This window comes from Sorex fumeus, unplaced genomic scaffold (genome assembly GCF_029834395.1).
Source record: "Sorex fumeus unplaced genomic scaffold, SorFum_2.1 ptg000006l, whole genome shotgun sequence".
Lineage (NCBI taxonomy): Eukaryota > Metazoa > Chordata > Mammalia > Eulipotyphla > Soricidae > Sorex > Sorex fumeus.
Genome location: NW_026606063.1, coordinates 12,423,611 through 12,443,475, shown reverse-complemented (window position 1 = coordinate 12,443,475; position 19,865 = coordinate 12,423,611). Strand labels below are relative to the sequence as shown.

General features: G+C 47.7%; 1 protein-coding gene across 6 annotated transcripts in view; it reads left to right on the top strand.

The window, feature by feature from the left end:
* The window catches only part of NCOA1 (nuclear receptor coactivator 1), a 227,458-nt gene extending 216,875 nt beyond the window's left edge, over nt 1-10,583 (top strand). For 3 of the 6 annotated variants that reach the window (XM_056128705.1, XM_056128714.1, XM_056128695.1), the window contains exons 22-23: nt 2,867-2,956; nt 8,156-10,583. In XM_056128705.1, coding sequence (XP_055984680.1) covers nt 2,867-2,956; nt 8,156-8,326 — 261 coding nt within the window. In that variant the 3' untranslated portion in view covers nt 8,327-10,583. Of the gene's footprint in view, nt 1-2,866; nt 2,957-8,013; nt 8,071-8,155 lie in introns of all 6 variants that reach the window. The other 3 variants (XM_056128735.1, XM_056128729.1, XM_056128723.1) reach the window with 3 other exon arrangements.
* Nucleotides 10,584-19,865: the final 9,282 nt, after the last annotated feature.

The window sequence follows — 19,865 nt, the reverse complement described above, 5'->3', positions numbered from 1 at the left end:
AGGTGGGCCGTGTACAAGGCTAGCACCTCACCCCTACCCCTCTGACCCTTAGCTCACTTGAGTGGTTGCTTTAGAATTTGTAGTATTCATTTTTTTTCTTTTTGAGTCACACCCAGCTATGCTCAGGGGTTACTCCTGGCTTTGCACTCAGGAATTACTCCTGGCGGTGCTAGGGGGACCATATGGGATGCCGGGGATCGAACCCGGGTCAGCTGCATACAAGGCAAACGCCCTACCCACTGTGCTATCGCTCTGGCCCTCTAGTATTCATTTTCAACACATTTCTTCAGGTAAAATTCTGTCACCGCGTATGTGAGAATCTTAGTTTCTTTTCATTTTCCCCCATTTTTGTTATTGTTGTTGTGCATAGTTATGTCTGCATGTTATAAGTCCCACAATAGATTACTTGAGCTATCTCTCCAGCTCATTATTTTTATTTTGGTTCTTTGGGGCATACTTGCAGTCCTCAGGCACTTCTCCTGACAGTACTCAGGGACTAAGGATTGAACCCGGGTCAGCCACGTGAAAGGCAAGTGCCTTGACCCCAGTACTATCTCTCCAAATTCCCTTTTTTTTTTTAAATTTAAATCTATTCATGCTCTGTGGATCTATTTAATATAGATCCAGATTTTGGTCTGGCATCATTTTCTTTCTATGTCTGCATATGTCTTTGTTTCATCTTGATCTCTGAAAGTTCTTTCCCTGAATTTGAGGTTGACAGTCAGCTCTCAGGATTTAAAGTTGCTGTTCACCTCAGAATTCTGATACAATATATGCTGTCATTTTCATCTTTGTTCCTCAATGCATGATTGATTTGGGGAGGGGGGAAGGGGGCACACCTAGAAGTGCTCTTCCTGGCTCTTCACTTAGAAATCACTTCTGGCAGTGCTTGGGGGACCATAAGAAGTGCTGGGGATTGAACCTGGGATCAAACCTGGTTTGGCCGAGTGCAAGGCAAACGCCCTACCCAATGTCCTATTGTTCCAGTCCCAGTGATTGATTTTTTCTTTCCTTTCTGCCTGCTTTTAAGATCATTCTCTTTATCATTCATCTAAAGTAATTTGATTTTAATATTTACAAATATGATTTTGTTCCTTTTGGTTCTTGTGCTTTAGGTTCACTGAGTTTTTTGATTTATGGGTTTTATAATTGTATCAAATTTGGAGAAATGTTGTCTGTTGCTTCTTTAAATTTTTTTTTTCTATTACCCCTTTTATCTCCTCGGTCAGAGAAGAGACCCCAATTTATATGTGTAGAAGACCACTTAAAATTGTCTCACAACTCACTAATTCTCTACATTTTAGGGGGTTTGTAGGGGAAAGGGGTGAAGGATCAATTACTTTTTCCCAGTGTGTGTCACTGAATAGTTTCTGTAGCTATCTTTTCAAGCGAGTCATTCTGTTCATCCTTATCCATTGTGTTTTTTACTTTAGTCGTTGCTATTTTCATGTCTAGAAGCTCTTTGTAGACATTATTTTTCTGTCTTCCTTCTCTCACTAACCTATCATAGTGCCCTCTATCTTCTTGAACATACAGAATTCATTTTGTGGAATAATCATCTCATCATGCTTGCCTATCATACCTACCATCTACTTCACTTCAGGTTTGGTTCAGTTGATTGACCTTTTAGTAGGAATCATATTTTTCAGCTAATTTATGTGCCTGATAATTTTTTTATTAGAAGGGCAGACATGTGAATTTTATCTTGTTTATACTCCTATAAGTATTCTTGAGCTTTGTCCTGGAAATGAGACCTGTATTCTGTATTCTGCTGTATTGTGCTGGGACCAGCGCCAGTGTCCCCTCCTCTGGAGACATCCCAGTTCATCCCAGTGCCTCATTGGTGTTTCCCTCTGGTAATGGGATCGGTGCTTGTGACCAGCTCCTCTGTGGCCTTTGGGAGTTATCCCATGTACATCTTCTCAGGTGACTCTGTCCTCTGGCTTGGAGGGTTTCTGAACAGCCTGTGGCTGGAGGAGGCCTTCTGTGCTGCTCTGGAACTTTCAGTATTGCTCACTTTCTTCTGTCCTCTGATGTTCTACCTTATGAAGTCCAGTAGCCTTGGCCGTCCGAGACTTCTACCCTCATCATCTTTACTCTGGGAAGTTGCCGGACTCTGCTTGGGCTTCCTGTTTCCGTGCTGCAGCCTGCAAATTCTCTGCAGGTAGTGGGTCTAGGCTCCATGGGACTCCCCTCTTTTTTCATAACTCTTGTTTGGGGGTTGGGCAGCTCCACAGTCGCGCTTCCCTAGCAGGGCTTCATTCTGCCACTCTGGGGGCTGTGAGATTCCAGCAGTGGAACCCTGGCCAGCGCATGACTGTCCTCAGCTTCAGGCCTTGACTTCGTGTTCATGTGCCAGACCTTTGAGCCTTTCAGCATCATTCTCATTTTGTCTAGTGCCTTGAGGACCTTTGTTTCACATATTTTGTCCAATTTTTCAGTTGATTTAGGCTGAGGATAATCTAATTCCTCTTACTGAATCTTGACAGAGGTCTTTCCTCATTAACTTACTGGGTATCTGTGAGTTGACTTTTTGTAGGTTTTTACTGTGTATATCCCAATCCATAGGACATACCTCGCAGTGAACTTTCACAAACCGAACACACTTTTACAGCAAGCACTCGGGTGAAGAAACAAAACAGGCCCGACCCCAGCGTTTCTAACACCCCACGCTGCTATCTGCTTCCCCATGAGGAGGACCCAGTCCTGACTGCCAGCCACGTCACGGTGAACTGCCGTGCCTTTCTCTTCTCCTTTCACCTCCTTTGCTTTTTCTGCAGATTTCTGAGATTGTTTCTCATTAAAGAAGTTCATCTTGAATTTAAACAGCTCACTTGTAATTCGTTTTTGTATTTACCTTTGCTAGATCAATGACCCAGCGCTGAGACACACTGGCCTCTACTGCAACCAGCTCTCGTCCACTGACCTTCTCAAGACGGAAGCAGACGGAACCCAGGTCAGTAAGAAAAGTCTTAAGACCAGAGCTGTCAGACGCTTCTAGATGCAAAGGATTCTGTGTGTGGAATGGTGCTTTCGAGAAACCTGACCTTGAGCGTCAGGCCTGGATATGAGTCCTGCCTCCACTCTTCTTAGCTGTGTCATCCTGGGCCTGTCAGGGAAGTTTCCCGAGCTGCTGAATAACCAACAGAACTAACAAACTGCTTCTGGTAGGACTGTTGAGATCAACTTCCAGGTTCAACCGTGGGTTCAAAGGGCTAAAGAGATCATACTTAGTGGCCACTGATGGGAAACAAACACAGAACTCGACCCCGCCTGTAAACAGTATACCTCCCAAATCCCCGGTGAACTCACCCCCAGCAGAACACCTGCTGTGTGCTCCACTGGCTCCTGGACAAGGGTTGTTTCAAAACAACACAGCCACCAAAACATGTAAGATGCCTCCATTCACCTGAGCCTAGGCATTCTGCAGGTTTTAATCCACTTCAGTCACTGGTTTAGTCTCTATTTTGTGTGGGCCCGGTAAGGAATTGGGGCCGCTCCTGGCAGTGCTCTGGGCCGCCCCCTGCTCTCTTCTCCCCCGTGGTGTTCCAAGGTTCCGTGAGATGCTGAGGATTTAACTGGGGTTGGCCTCGGGCTGGGCCTTAGCCCTTGGTCTATCTATTCAGCTCTGGTTTAGTCTTTAGTGTCTTAATAAATATCATTTAATACAGACATTTTGCTAAAATATAGACAGACATTTGAGATATAGAAACCGGGAGGAAATGAGGAAAGGAAGCTTCACTTGCGAAATGCTTACGGATTTATGAGGTGTGACCTGTCCTGTCTCGCTTCGGCCTCCCTCCAGCAGTAGAGGCAGGTAGTGTTAGACATTTTTCCCCCCACAGATGAAAGAACTGAACCTCAGGAGGTTTAACTGCATAATTTTCAGACCTAGAACGTGCCAGAGCTCAGGCTGAAACCCAAGTTTCTCCAACACTAGATTGAGGCTCTAGCACATTCCCTAGAACCTACAGAGAGATCAAACCCATCCTCCTGCTCATAGTGGCACACTGTTCGAGAAGGCGAACCTAATGTCACAAGTACTTCAAAGTCAAGAGTCATGGCCGAGAGGAACAGATCTGTCCTAGTGATTCTACTTTTGTTCTAGAAGGTGCATGTTCAGAAGAGCATTCCTAGGAGACAGGGCAGGAAAGGACGGCCAGCAAAGCAGCATGGAAGAGAATGGGCTGGTAGTCTTTGGAGGTTTGGGGTGGAAGGGGAAGAAGTGATGTGGGATTCTGGGGGGTTAGAGGTCACAAAACAGAGCGAGCGCAGAAGCATGGAAACACAACTCGTTTACTGGAGACCTGGGAAGCCAAATCCACTGAGAGTAAAGGGTGGTACCAAGAATTCACTGCAACTAAACCTGGCAAAGTCAACTGGGGGCACTTTCTAGGGACCTTGAATCTTGATGAAGGGGCTTAACCCTGCAGGGGAAGAGTGTGATCGTGCTAGCATGAGGCTTCATCTCGGGGAGGAGGAGGTAGGAGGGGACGGGACTAGCCACCAGCCCAGGAGAAGATTCGGGTGGGAGCTGCGCCCCTGGTCTGTGCATCAGAGACCGTGTTGGATCCAGTGGGCGACGAGAGGACCATGAGGTGAAGAAAACAAAGTCATCCTTCACAGGATGGTTTCGGAAGTTGCACACCTGCAAAGCTAGGGGAAGCGTGAGGAGCTGGTAGGATGAAGCAACCAAGTTTGTTACAAGTTCCTGAGCCCTGACGCAGTGTTTAAGTTAAAGTGAAAACTGCCCACGGCAGGGATAGAGCTGAGCTGCAGAGCACTTGCCTTCCATGTGTGAAGCCCCAAGTTTGATCCCCGGCACTGCAAAGAGCAAACACTAAGTTCTCACTTTGTTCTCACCTGGGAAATCTTAACCTTTGGTTGCATCTTGCTTTGCCCATGTGTGATATGGAGCCAGTCTCAGAAGTACCTAAGTCTGGTGTAAAGCACCCCATTTTTTTGTTGTGGTTTTGTTTGGGGGGTTATACCTGGTAGTGCTCAGATGCTCTCCAAGTCATGTTCTAGGGACCATGTGGTGCCAGGGATGCAGCCAGCCTCCTCCATGCCAGGCATCAGCCTGTGAGCTCTTGCCAAACTTAAGGCAACTCCTTTTCTTAGAGTTAGGAGGCCACACCCAGCGTTGCTCCGGGCATACTCTTGGTTCTGAGCTCAGGGATCACACCTGGAGGGCTCAGGGGGACTGTTTGGGCTGCTAGGGATCAGACCTGGGATGGCCGCATGCAAGGCAAATGCCCTAAGTGCTGTACTATTGCTCCAGCCCTCAGGAATCTCTTTTTTTACAAAAAATGGTATTGATTGAGATTATGTCATTTACTATTCACTAATGATGGTTTCTCAGGCACGTAATCCCAGCACCATACCCATCACCGGTGCCACCTCCCTCCCCAAGAACCCTTACTCCCTTCCTTCTCCACCTCCCCTCCCACCAGCTCAATTGTATGAACCAGTTAAAGCACTCCCATTCTTAAGTGGCAGCTCCAAGTGACTAAACTTGTACATTTTAGATTTGATTTAATAATTAGGGTTCCGATTTCAAAATCAGCTTTATTTAAAAAGTGTTCTTTAGGGCTGGGGGTATGGCCCACTGTTTCCACGGCATGCTGTGTGTGAGAGAGAGAGAGAGAAAGAGAGAGAGAAGCAAGGTAGTTTTCTTTACACAAAACTTGCTTTTAAAAGTGTGGGAGGAGAGAAAGAGGGGACATGTATGTATGTTCAGGAGGGAACACGGCTTCTCTAGAGTGGAAATAGGCAGCAAAGAAACAGAGACACGTGCTCGAGGGAGAACACGGGCTGGCAGAGTGAGCGCAAAAAGCTTTCTTTAGTTTCATCATGCCGTTAACCAAGTTGCTCTTGTTTGTGCGATGCCAGGGATCAGGATGCAGGGCCATACGCATTCAGGCCTGTGCTCTACCACCAAGCCTCATTCACAGTCTCACTGACAATGTATTTAAGCTTTCAGCAGCAGAAAACACTTTCTGCTCTGACCCAGAATATCATGTGTTGAAACTTGAAAATTCATATGAAGTTTTTTCTATTGTTCAGTGTCTGAAGACACTGTAGCTTGGGGCCAGGGAGATGGTTCTAGGACTGGGCCCAGATTTGGCATAAAGGAGCCCTGCATTCAATCTCTACATCACATGGTCCCCCAGCACCGCCAGTAGTGCCCCAACCCCTAAAATGAAAAGAAAACTATACTTTGGGGTCAAGCAGTAGTATAGCAAGTAGAGCACTTGCCTTGCAGATATGGTCAGCCAGGCCCATATCCCAGGCACCAACAGGAGTTACCCCTGAGCACTGTTGGGTGTAACAAATAAAAACCTGTATATTGCTTCAGTGACACATTCATTGTGTTGTGACCCATCCTGAAATCTCTCTTTGCTCCAGTGATTTTGTATTTGCCCCCCAGACAGTTGGAGTGAGTTCAACAGAATCATAGGGATGGACCTATGGGAAAGTAGGGAGAAAGAATAGGGTGATGACAGGGCAAGACCAGAGGCTAGTTGCATTTGGAGGAGGTGAGGCTGAGAAAGAACTTGAAGAATGAGAAGCAGGAAGAAGGCTGGAAGGGGGATCATTGGGCTGGGAGACCGGAGAAAAGGGTGAGAGCGAGTTACTGGGAACCCAGAGGCTACCGGAGAATGGATTGAAACAGAGCTAGGATGTGTTCTGGGGGTTTGGTTTTGTTTGGGGGCCTCACCGGCTCGGCCACAAGCATGCAAGGGAAGAACCCTACCCGCTGTACTGTCTCTTCAGCCGTGAGAGGAGGTGTGTTGTAGATACACAAGGAAGAGTCCAGAAGAAGAAAGCCAGAGGGAGGAGATGCAGGCAAGGAGAAAAATGTGAAACCCTGGAGAAAGAGGAGGAAATGGAGAGGGACAAGGTAGGGGGATGTGGTACCGACTTAAGTGAGGGTAATCCAGCAGGTCTTGGCAAAGCTGCACTCGGACTTCTCACCTGATCTGCGAGAAAGCAAGGTGAGCTGTAGATGGAATCAGGACACCGTCCATTCAGGACAGATAGTGGGAATGGTTGACAAGTAGCCAAGGAAGGTTGATGGAAAATAACATCTATTCAGTTCGGAGAGTTTATAAAATAGAAGATGAGTATAAGTGGCATGAATCAGTTAGTGATGAATGATAAAAAGGAAAGAAAAGAAAAGCATCACATACCTGAAATAGTCCATGAACCTTTTCAGCATGAGGAACAATTTAGCCAGAAGCCTGAGCTGTTCCCAGAGGCACTTGCGTGTCATGGGGGGGGGGGGGGTCTCCTTTCTTGTCTGGAACATTCACCAGTGGGATATTGGCCTTAATAAGTTCTACAGATGACCTTTTTCATAAGGCTGTTTGGTAAAACTAACTTCTGCCTTTGTTTTTCCAATAGAAAGTGCTAAACGATGCAGTCAGACAGTTGTAAGAAATACACGTGTCATTACTGACAGCAGATAAAGGGAAAGAAAATTCACACTATTTTCAGCTAATAGTTTACTGTTACTTTTAGCTCATTTGTTTAAGTGGGTTGTCTCACAGGAAAAAGAAGTTGAATATAAAATTGGGCTACTAATATTTCACAGTAATTTTAAAGGCAACACGTACAGGGGCTATGAAGTAGTCTCTAGAAGCCACGCCTGGACATGAGCTTCGAGTAATGCCGTTGGTCTGATGCCGATTGTCGTGGTTTTATGGTGCTAATACTGGGTTAAAGCCCTTAATGTGCTAACAGAAAGATTTTTTTTTAATCCAACTAAAGTAGTTCCTAGACCGCTTCTAAGCCACTCTTCCAAATAACAGTTTTTAAACCCACCACCGGCTCCCCAGCTCGGCCGCTGGACTTTGCCCGCTCTCTGCGGTGTTAGCCGTGATGCCCACTCTCAGTCTTGATGGCAGCCCCGTAGGAGGCCTGATGACCATTCCACTTTTGACTTTAATTTTAAAGTGTGAACTTTCCAGAACCCTGAGCAAAATGAGTGCAGCGATTTTCTTTTTGTAGGACAAGAAGACAGAAGAGTTCTTCTCTGTGGTGACTACAGACTAGAGGAATGCTCTAGTGAGTTCCCACTTCACGTAGAACCCACTCATAAGCCGGGGGGGCAGGCCCTTCTGTCTAAACACATCTTTCATTTGTGTTCCAGCAGGTGCAACAGGTTCAGGTGTTTGCTGACGTCCAGTGTACAGTGAATCTGGTAGGAGGGGACCCTTACCTGAACCAGCCTGGTCCACTGGGAACTCAAAAGCCCACGGCAGGACCCCAGGCCCCCCAGGCCCAGCAGAAGAGCCTCCTTCAGCAGCTACTGACTGAATAACCACTTTTAAAGGAATGTGAAATTTAAATAATAGACATACAGAGATATACAAATATATTATATATTTTTCTGAGATTTTTGATATCTCAATCTGCAGCCATTCTTCAGGTCGTAGCATTTGGAGCAAAAAAAAAATAAAAATAAAAAAAAGAAGAGAAAAAAAGTTCACTTTTGTTGGGAGATTGAGAGGTGTTTTTGTTTCTTTATTTGTAAAAGGCCTTGGATATTGACAAAAATAACAAGGCAGAACAGTTGGACAATCTATTTCTTGAGCCAAATTTCATTATTCTTATTTTTGTAATCAGTCATTGGCTTCTTATCTGGATGAAGGCTTGGGGAGGAGATCCCCAAAGGACCAGTTCTAAGGGGAAGACGAAGCTCCGCCTCCTCTGGTCAGTCGGACGCCAAGGAAAAAGGGCCGGTGGGCTCGGCCTGTGCCCCTCCGCCACGCTGCCCCGGCCACTCGAGACCCACAGCCCTTCCCTCCCCTCGGGCAGCTTGTGTACAATCAGCTTCTTCTAGCAACTCTGCATCTGTTGGCTCCAAGACAATATTTTGCCTCCACATATGTACCCCTTCTCCTTTTTTTTAAAGATGGACTTAAGCCAAGATGCCTCCAGGAACGGGGACAAAATGAGTATATTCACCGAGGAATCCAAAAAAGATGCAGTTTGGGGGAAAATGCAATAATGTTGATGTGATGGGTGAAGGACTAAAAGCAAGTCTTGTCAATTACTGTAGATACAATTTTCTGATTAAATCTGGAAGGAAAAAGAAAAAAAAGACAGCCTGTTCTTTCTGCTTTCGTTGTAATAATGGCTGAGGTAGCTAAAGTTATTTAAAATAAAATGAAATTTATGATCCAAGTAGCTTATTTTCCCCTTTAATCTCACTGTAAATATATTTGATTTCTTGTAGTTGATTTCCTTCTGTTTACTTTTCTGAGTTTATGATCATACTCTTGATTTCTCTGAATGTGTGTGTGAACTGTCGCATTGATTGAATCGCAGTTACATTTGGCTATTACTGCTTCGTTAGTTTAATAACTGTGATGCCAGTTACCGATTTACTTTTGGGTCAGATCAAAATGCCCCTGCTGGAAAGAGCTGCTCGTGGTGAGCTGGAGCCCACTGCTGAGAGCAGCTCCGCCTCGGACCCCGTTCTCACCAGAAGCGCACAGGCTACGCAGAACAAGCGAAAAGTAGTGCTCAAAGAAAATCTTCTGTTTTCATTGACTTTTGGGAATTTGAATTTTCATCCGTGCAAAAACGAATTTCTCCTTCCTGCCCTGAGGCTCATTGGTACCACATTTTGCCTTGGCATCTGTCATTCTGCCACCTCTGGTCACATCCTGGCCTCTAAGTCACGGACCCAGCGAATGGCCTTTCTAGTTCGAGAAGTTCTGCTACAAGGCCAGGAAAACTGTAATACCAGGAAAGCTAAAGGTATTATGGATGAAGCAAAGGTAGCCCCCATCTCTTGCCTTTACCTGCACCCCGGACCGGTGACCGATGACAACATCTGGCATTGTGCACTCCTCCCTCTGCCGCTGGGGCAGAGAAAGGCCGTAAGAACTGACTCACGATGAAAGGAACACGGACTCCGACATCGAGGAAGAAGCCATTTCCCCAGGTCCTCCGTTCTGAATCTCAGAGTACCCCTGCCCCCCCAACAATGATGGAGCTGCAGATATCTCCTTTGGACAGCATCTATTCAGAAACTACTCCGAATATAAAGATGGGTGGAAGGGCTTATGTGGGTAGCAACTATGAAACAAAAAACAGGACACTCAGTTACAAACATTATCTCTTTTAGTTTTCAGAAAGTGCATCCCTGGTTTCATTCATTCCCCACTTGAAAGCCCGGCCATATTACTCTAGTCCCTGCCAAACTGCTCTAGGAGGTCATTTCTGCTTTGTTTGTGATTTGGTTGTGCAGACTTCAGGAAGTCCACTTTTCAGCATTCCAGATGAAGTTTCCTGACTCACTGCTTTTGCAGAAGGAACTAGAAAAAAAAAAAAAGGGAAAAAGTGGTAAGGAAAATCAGAGATGCTAACATCGCCCCATCCCAACTGCACCTTAAAAGTATGCATGTCACCTTCAAGGTTTTATAATTGCACTGTTTGTTTTATGTATGTACAGATTAAAATTATTGCTACATTTGAGGAAAATAAAATTGCTTGCTTCTATGTAATTCCTGTCAATCTACAGGAAATTCACTTTTCCAGCTACTGAATAGAATTTGTTAACAACCTCATGGGTTGTCTCTTTATTTACAGTGAAGAAATGAAACAAACCTGCAGGTACTACCCTAGCCCATAATGACCAAGGCATAATTAAAGGATAGTGACTTGAGAGGATCCCTCAAGCCACAGATCCTCCCCATCAGCCTGTTTCTCCATCAGGGGCCATAGAGGCCCAGTTGGGCCCCCAGTGCAAAAACCTTTTAAATGGGGTTTCAAGGCATGAGACTATGTGTCCAACCAGTAGGAGAGGGGGGTCACAGGAAAGAGGGTCAGAAGGGACCACAGTTGGAAGAAGGTTGAGAACCTAGTGCTGTATTACTCTTCTACAAACAACACGATGAAATTTGAGGTCTAAGTGAAGTCATGAAAGGGGGCCTTGAGCAAACTCTTAACTTGGACCGTTTATCTAGTGATCTGTTGCCTAGTCTTGTTTCCTGATTCAGCAAGTCTGCTCCAGGAAGCACGACATAACCCTAAGATATATTCTCACTCTGAAATTGGTTTTTATATACTAACATTTATCATTACATAGATTCATCATAGGTTGAATCTTCCTGGAAGTTTCTTCTTCAGTGTGGAAATCCTGTAATCACATGTAGGCCCTGTTTCTTCCTTGTATGTTGTAAGGAAGTCCAGATCCACCAACACTTAGCCAAGTAGTTCCAGAGTAAGAGAGCAAGCAAACATCATACTACAGGGTAGCAAGCCTTTCTACCCCCACCCCACCCCCGACACCCCCCACACCCACCCCACAGTCCTACCAAAATAAGTTTATACACTCAGACTTGGTAGTTATCTGATGCCATACTTAAGGCCAGCAGAGGGTGGGTGGGTTTTTCCTAATGTTGGGTTAAGGTGGAAATTGTTTGTCTTAGATGAGGTTGCATGTTGATTTAAATTCACCCCAAGGAAGGGGAGTGGAAGGCCATTTGAAAATAAGTAGAAACCCATTGGGGGGAAATGTGATAGGAACTTCACCTTCTTTATAGTTTGACCTAAATTACATCCCTCCAAACTGTGTCCTGAGTACTACAGTGAAAGAGAAAGCAAGGACAATTGTCTGGTGGCAAAGAAAGTTGTGCCCATGTCCATGTGGACACTACAGCCGTTCCCAGAAGAGCAGCTCCACTAGAATAAAGTGAGTAACTCAGAGCAAGTGTGGTCTTATACCTCTGAATATGGTTTTGATGGTTTTAATTAAACCCATAAATTCTTTTTATTGGAGAAAACACAAAGGAAGCATTCCTCCACCCAGGGCCTTTCCTGCCAGGGCTAAATTAGCTTCCTCTAGGTATTTCATACTCATTGCCCCAAGAGCTCTTAGGAAACACAAAGCCCTGGTCTTAAGTCACTCAACGCATTTCAGTGGTTGTGGGAGGGCCCAGAGGCCGGGCACCTTGTCCCCCTGGAGCTTAGGTTCAGGCAGGAGAGCAGGCAGAGTCCTAGAATGAAGTGCCAAAGGAGGGTTGTACGTTGCTCTGTGAGGCTTGGAGATTTCTTTGAGGAAGGAACAGCCTGTGCAGTGAGCCGTGTGGGCGCCGTGAGAAACCTGTGGAACCGCGTGGGTGAAGGGCTGGAGACAAGGGCAGGGCCCCCATAGCTGATGTTTTTAGTGATGAGCCAATGTGCCTGAGTTCTCACAAACATGTTAGTAGAAGTGGGTGAACTGGTGGACTGGGAAGTTACTTTGACCGGCTTTCTTCAGCGTTTTCACCCCTGCGGACCAGCAAGTGGTCTGTCCTGCACACTGGTCCACAGCTCAATTTCTCACCAAGGCAGCGTTTCCTCCACCTTGCTCCACCCACACAGTTGCGTAGGGTCTTAGGACCAGTAATTCAAGACCCTGATTTACACCCTTTGACAGACCCCCCAGGACCAGCATTGGACCAGGACTTGGAAATTGTGTTGGTCTGTAAGTGCGGTCTTTTACTAACTGTGTTGCCAGAGATGGGATACCTAGGGGGAGGGGGGGTGGGAGGCGACGGGGAAGCTGCAGGGGTGTTGCAGAGGGACGAGCAGCTGTGCTCAGGAATCACCTCTCCTGCTGGTGCTCGCATCTGGTTCTGGAGATTAAAGCTGCCTGCCAGGTCTATACCCTCCCTGCAGTTGCAGTACTCTCTCGCCAGTCCTGAGGCTTCTTTGGCTTCCACACAGTTGGACAAAGCTGGTGACAACTGCTGATTAAAAACATGCGGGGAAATACATTTGCACTGGAATAAACGGGGGGTGGGGGGGTGATATGCTTTCCTGGCCACATCAGCTGCACGCAGGGGCCTGGCCTTGGCCCTTGGGAGTCATTCCCAGCAGTGCTCTGAGAAGCAAACCCAGGCTTGCATTCGAAACCTGCACTTCAGCCCTTTGAACTATCTAACTGCTTCCTGAAAGTTTTAATGTGACTTTTAGAGGCTTTTTTTTTTTTAGGATAAAACCTACTTTATCCTCTACAATCCTTTACAAGAATTAGAAATAAAAAGAAAGGCTGTGACACATGCCAGTGAACTGAGGCTTGGAACTAAGTTCTTCTAATTGCAAATCCTGAGTTCACTATTTTCTCTCTTTTCCAGTAAAATCGAAAACAGTGAAATTGTTGCTGCCAGCTGCTGCTGTTGCCATGGTGACCAGAGCTCAGGGCCTGTGGCGCTCAGCTGGGGGGTGCACAGGTTGTACAGTGCACACACTCAGCCACTGTGCTCTGAGGGCTGCACTCTCTTCATGGTGTTCACTAGGGGTTACCACGGTATCACCCACGTGTTTGCCAGAGTCATGTCCTGGCCATGGAGCCTCACATCTTTTTAGTAGTTTTCACTGGGGGTCCCCCACCCCCATTAGTTGTGATGCTCACACACACCTAGCTGGAACTTGCTTGTAGCATTGGGGATCACGGCTGAGCTGCCAAGATCACACCCAGCACATGTGGTCGCACTGGAGCCCAGAACTCTTCACTGCATGCTTATAAGGCAGTGCACAGTCCGAGTCTCTGCATGTACCAGATTCTTATCATTTAGGACTGATTTGGACTCTGCAGGCTTAATTCTCATGTCACCCTGGGCAACACTTCTTTACAAAGGGAAAAGAAACAGCTACGCTAGGAGAGGCAAGAATTCAAAGAGCCAGAAAAAAGAGAGCAGGCCCTGGGGCTGGAGCAGACGCTGCCCTAGGATGAGCCTGGGGTGAGCTTTGACACAAGGTCAGCGGGCCTGCCGACACACTACAGTTTGGGGACAGGCATTCCTTCACAGGAAATGTGGAAGGGGTCCTGGATGCAGCGTCACCCCCTCTGCTTAAGGGGATTTGGGGAAGTGCAGGTTCTTGTGGGGCAGATAAAAAAATGACAGGAAGCATCCTACAATTTCAACTAAAATTGGATTTCTTGAGTCAGATGATGGAAGCTTTTCTCTGGCTTTTGGGGGGCCATACCCAGCAGTACTCGTGGTTTACTCCTGGCTTAGGGGATCAAAACACGGCACTAGGGATTGAAGCGGGGTCAGCCACCTGCAAGGTAAGTGCCTTAGCCTCTGTGCCGTTCTGGCTTTTGAAACTCCTGCGGACAACCTTTCTCTTTGCAGGAGTTGCCTAGTGTCACTGTTCATGCAGCCAGCATAAGCAATCAGTCCCTACCGGGATCTAGAGCAAGACTAAGGACCTAGAGCAAGACTAAAACTAGTTAAAAGGAATAACTATTCCGTCGGGTCCTCCTCCCACTCCAATACCCAGAGGTCCTGGGTACAGAATGAAAAAGCCGAGACCAAGGTTTTGAGATTCATCCGCTCTCGCCCTTAGTACTGATGGGCAGTATGCAAAATGCGGGGACACTGGCCCGAAGCTGCCTTGTCCCTAGCAACGGAGATTCCACTGCAGTGTTAAGCGAAATGAGTCAGAAAGAGCGGGATAGACACAGAAAGATTGCATTCATCTGGGGAACATAAAGCAACAAAAAGGGAGATTAACACCCAGGAATGGCTGAGATTAGTACCAGGAATTTTGCTCCATGAATGGAAGGCCAGCCACAGGCTCTAGGTGAAAAGGAAGCTCAGATAGAGAAGAGAGTACCAAATGAAGGGTGTTGTGAGGGCCCTCCCAGGGTGGGAGAAGCATGCTAAAAGTAGTCGATAGACCAAACATGATTGTCACTCAAAGCCTCTCTTGCAAAACACAGTACCCAAAAGAAGAGAGAGAGAACAAGGGGGAATACCCTGCCACAGAGGCAGGATGGGACGGGGGGGGGGGGGGGGGGGGGGAATGAGGGCTGGGGGGGGGGGATGCTGGGACCCGTGGGGATGGATGACGGGCACTGGTGGAGGGATGGGCACTTGATCATTTTATAACTGAAACCCAAGCACAAAATTTGTAAGCCTATAACTGTACCTCATGGTTCTTCACTAATAAAAAAAGGAAAAAAAAAAAGAAATGTTTGGAGGGTGGAGGGGACTCAGAGTGCTCGGGCACAGGCTTTGCTCACAGGAGGCCCCGGTTAAATCCTGGCACCACATGGTCCCCCGATCACCAAGTTTGATCCTGATGTAAGTAGATAGGAAAGGGCCTGCGTGACACCCCCGCCACCAAGCCAAGAATAGCCCTTACCCTCAGCTGGTGCAGCCAAAATAAAAACAAAACAAAAAAAACAAAGTGATACTAAGTTCTACTTGCTAGACAATTTGCCTAGTAATACTAGACGAATACTCGTGTGCTGATCATTTCTGGTTTGGACGGCACTTTGACTTAAACTATGTCACTTGACCTTTGAAATCCTGTGAAGCGTGAGAATCACCCTGTCTAAGATCCTGATCACTGATCATTTGAAATTGAGGTGAGGGCAGTGGTTCTCCAGCCAGTCCCTGCGCTCGCCCTGGGCAGAGGCCCGCTGGGAAAACCATTCCGCCCGGCAGATGCAGGCCTGCATTTGCAGTAGGCAAACAAACAGTCCCCCTGCCCCGGAACCCCAGACTTCCAGACTTCGGAATCTGACCCACAGACCAGTGCGACTGTCCCTGAATGAACAGTGGCGTCATCTGGGTGCTGCTTCTCCGCAGTTTCTACCCACTCCTCCCCAAATCCCAGCGAGGCCTCCTTTGCCGTCCTGAGCTGGCCCCTCCTTTCTAACCCAGCTCTCACTGCTGGAACCCAGGACTTCAGTCGCTCTGAGTGACCCAGTAGTCCCCGCGTGCCTCACATTCATCCTTCACACTTGATCACTTGACATCCCGTTACTCATCGACTTGCTCAAGCGGGCACCAGTAACATCTCCATTCGTCCCTGTCACGTGCTAGTGTAGCCCAATGGCGTCTGCTTGTTCTAGGAACACGAAGAGCCTCAAACTGATCGTTCATCCTTCACGCCGTTCTTAAGTTCAGCCTTCCCCATCTCCTAGTGCTGGCTTGCCTGCAGTGCCTCTGAAACCGCCTGCCTTTGCGACTTCACGCCCTGAACCCTTCCAAACAGTCTTCGTAGGTTTTAATTGCGGGGTGGAGAGGTGGGAGTGGGGGATACTGTGCCTCGTCCAATGGTGCCAGGGGCTACTCCTGCTTCCGTGCTCAGGGATCACTCCTGGCAGTCCTCAACGGACCATACATAGTGCCAGGGGTCAAAATGTGCAAGGCAAGTGCCTTACCCAGTATACTAGCTCTCTGGCCCCTTTATTTTTATTTTTTGCTTTTGGGGGGAGGCCTTCAGTACTCAGAGCTTACTCCTGGCCCTGATCTCAGGGATCACTCCCGGCAGGGATTGGGGGACCATATGGGATACCAGAGATTCAACCCTGGTCAGCCGCATGCAAGGCAGGCACCCCACCCACTGTACTATCTTTCAGTTTCAGGCGGTCTGACTTCCAAAGTACTTCCCTTCCTCTCTAGGCTGCTTCTCTCTCCTTCCTATTTATCCTCAAGGCTGCAAGCCAGATGCCTTCCCAAGAAGTATGCGCCAGCTAGAACATGTGCTGTGGCCCCCCAACAAACAAAACCATGAAACCAGAGCTCTGGAAGCTCAGGGGCTTCGTCTGCTTCTGAGGTGAACACATGGAGCTGACCCGCAAGCAGGAAGGCCTTCTAACAAATGTCCCACCTAGAATTTCTATCCTAAAGGGGCCAGACCTGCACACTTTTTCATTTTCACTTTATTTTTTCTTTTTGGGTCACACCCAGCGATGCTCAGGGGTTACTGCTGGCTTTGCACTCAGGAATTACTCCTGGCAGTGCTGGGGGACCATATGGGATGCTGGGAATCGAACCCCGGTTGGCCATGCGCAAGGCAAACGCCCTACCTGCTGTGCTATTGCTCCAGCCTCCAACCTTTTCATTTTCAAATCTAAAGAAATGCATTTACATCTGCCCAGACTAAACATTAGGCTGCTTGTTTCCTCTGTTCATTTTCTTTTCTGACTTGCAAACTTTGATGAAATAGACACTAGTTTTTTGTTTGCTTTTGTGTTGAAGACACGGGGATGCTCAGGGATGACTCCTGGCTCTGTGCTCAGGGACCATAGGTGGTGCAGGGGATAGAACCCAGGTCTGCCATGCGCACAGCAAGCATCCTATGCTCTCTACTGTCTCTGCAGCCGCCAGACATTAATTTTTTATATTAGCTTTCCTTTTTAACATTCTGCTATTCGTGATTATATTTTAAATGATAATTGCTAAGTACTCTAGACTTTTCAAGTTCAAGTAAAATCAACTGGGAAAAGCTCCACTCAGAACATGCTCTATTTAAAGATTCCGCACTTCTAAGCTTAGACTTTAAACTACCTTGAAAGCTTTCTAAAAGCCTTTTATTAAGGGCATTTTCAAGTGTATAAGAAAGAAGAAAGAAATGTAACAACCCCGTTCTGGGATTTTTAATAAGTCTTTGATAGGTGATTTTTATAACCCAAATAAAGAGAGAGTGCCTGCCAATTTATCAATCTCCAGCTCAACAGGAAAATGTGTTTAATCTTTGGAATCTTTAGACTTGCAGGTTTGTCTTTTTAAAACATTGCACAGAGCCACAGAGATAGCACAGGGGTTAAGGCACTTCCCGGCGTGCACCCAGGATGGCTTAGGATCCCCGACACCACATATGATCCCCGAGCACCATCAGAAGGGACCCCTGAGCACAGAGCCAGCAGTAAGATTGAAACAGGGGGTGTGACCCCCCCAAACAAAAGTATCACACAAGGAGCCCAGAGAGCTAGTACAGAGGTCAAGACCGGAACCTTTCTATGGATCTCAGGACCTCCGTGCTGGAATCCCCTGCACCCCCAACAAAAAACAGGGTATTGCACAATGTTCTTTAGAGGGGAGGAGACTCCCAAGTGGTACTGGCGCAGGGAGGGCAGTCGTCTGTGGATACCTCTCAGTAATACTCAACCAACGGGACTGCTCAATCAATGCAAGGGCCTCCCAGTGCTCAGACCGTTAAATCCTCCCCAGTAGTGTTTAGAGGCCTCCAGGGATGTCCCCCAGAGGTGGCAGGGTAGGGGGGAAGGGAGTCAAACCCTAGCCCCCAGAATCAAACTCTGGCCTCCACGTGCAAAGCCTGCGCTCTGGCTGCTAGCGGGGAGGGGAGGGTGTATCGATCACATGAGAGTGACCGTGTTGAGTCCACACTTTCCCTGAGGACAGGAAGTCAACCAGACAGGAGGATCACAGGCAGCTCTACCTTCCCAGCCCTCTGCTAAAGAGAAAGGGAGTCTGTTCTTTTATGGTTTAAGAACCTGAGTCAGAGCTTCCCCGAGAGCCTCGCAAACACCCCATCACTCCAATCTAGCGCATAAGCCCACGTTTCCGACTCTGCCCCCAGCAGAGCTCAGGGTGAGCTGGCGCTGGGCTGGCCTGGCGATGCCCCCGGAGACCCCTGCTTCTTAGCCCCACGGAGGGGGGCTCCCACGGAGCCCCTTCCCTCCCTCAGCGGCAGGCTCGGGACCACAGACACGCTGCACCAGGATGCAGGCGACACGCGCACCGCAGGCAGGTGACCCGAGTCTGTGGGAAGCTGCACCCTAGGAAGGAAAACGCAGCGGGAGCTTTAACCGGCCACTCGCGGTGGGCTGCCAGCATTCTTCTGCCCCCGGAGAAGCCTGGGCGCTGCTCCTCGGTTTGACAAGTTCAGAAACCCAACGCGCTAGGCTGCTCTAGTGCTGATGGGACCCAGGGGCATTGAGTCATGCAGCCGGCAGTCACAGGAGGCTGAGTGATAACCCAGAACGTCAATTAGCCCATTTGATGGGGAAGGTTCCACCTCCCTGTGTTTGAACTACCCGTGACCCCTTTCAACCCTCACTAGTAGGGAGAGGGCTGACACCGGAATCAAGAACCAGCCAGGAGAGATGAAGAGAAAACTGACAAGCAACCTGATGTACAAATCCGCCACGTGCCCTGCCTTCGATGCTGGGCACGCTGTAGGCTTCATGAATTCGCACCCTTGGAGAGGCGCCCTCGCCAGCATGAGGCTGTCAGCATTGGCATGGCTGAGCAAACTGCGAAACGGTTCTCACGCCCAAGAAAGGGACCAGAGCGTGGGGACGAGTCTTCTCAAGGGCGTCTCATTCTTGGGCTTTCACTTTGGTCTTTGCTCCACTGGAGTACACATCTTTTATTGTGTTGTTGTTGGTGGTGGTGGTGGTGGCGTGTGCGTGTGCGTGTGTGTGTGTGTGTGTGTGTGTGTGTGTAAGTGGGAATACACGGGTTACTCCTGGTTCTTTGTAGAGGAATGACCCCTGGCAGGCTTCGGGGTTTTGGGGCAGGGTCATTATTGGTCCCCGAGTTTGTTCAGATCTGCAGGAAGTGAGACAAACACCTTATGCTCAGTACTATCTCTCCAACCCAAAACACTTTTTTTTTTATGACTGGAAAGGTTAGAAAAGAATATCTAGTGCTGATTCTCGCTCCGTATCTTAACACCTTCCCGGAAACGCATTATACACAATCACAATGTGTTGATTCTAAATCACACACATTTTTTTTCTGGTTCATCTTTTAAAAAACCAGCTGCCTCCTGTCTGGACAAGGCAAACACTCAGATAGCGGTTTCCAACTCAGTGGTCTGGGCAGGACCTTGGAATCTGCATTTCTAACAGGCACCCAAGTCATGCTTATCAAGGGACCACACTTTAAGATGCATGGTTCAGAGAGAATGGTTCAGGGATACAGACAAGGGATACAGGGATACTCTCCCTGGGATACTGTCCCTGCTGTGCTCCCAATGCCTGCTTTCACTGAGGACAGTATGTAAGTATCTGTCCCTACCTAGGTAGAAATTTATGCTGTGTGCTCAGTTCTCTGCTCAGGGATTCCCATGAGCTGTAGTCTCTCAGCTATGTGCAC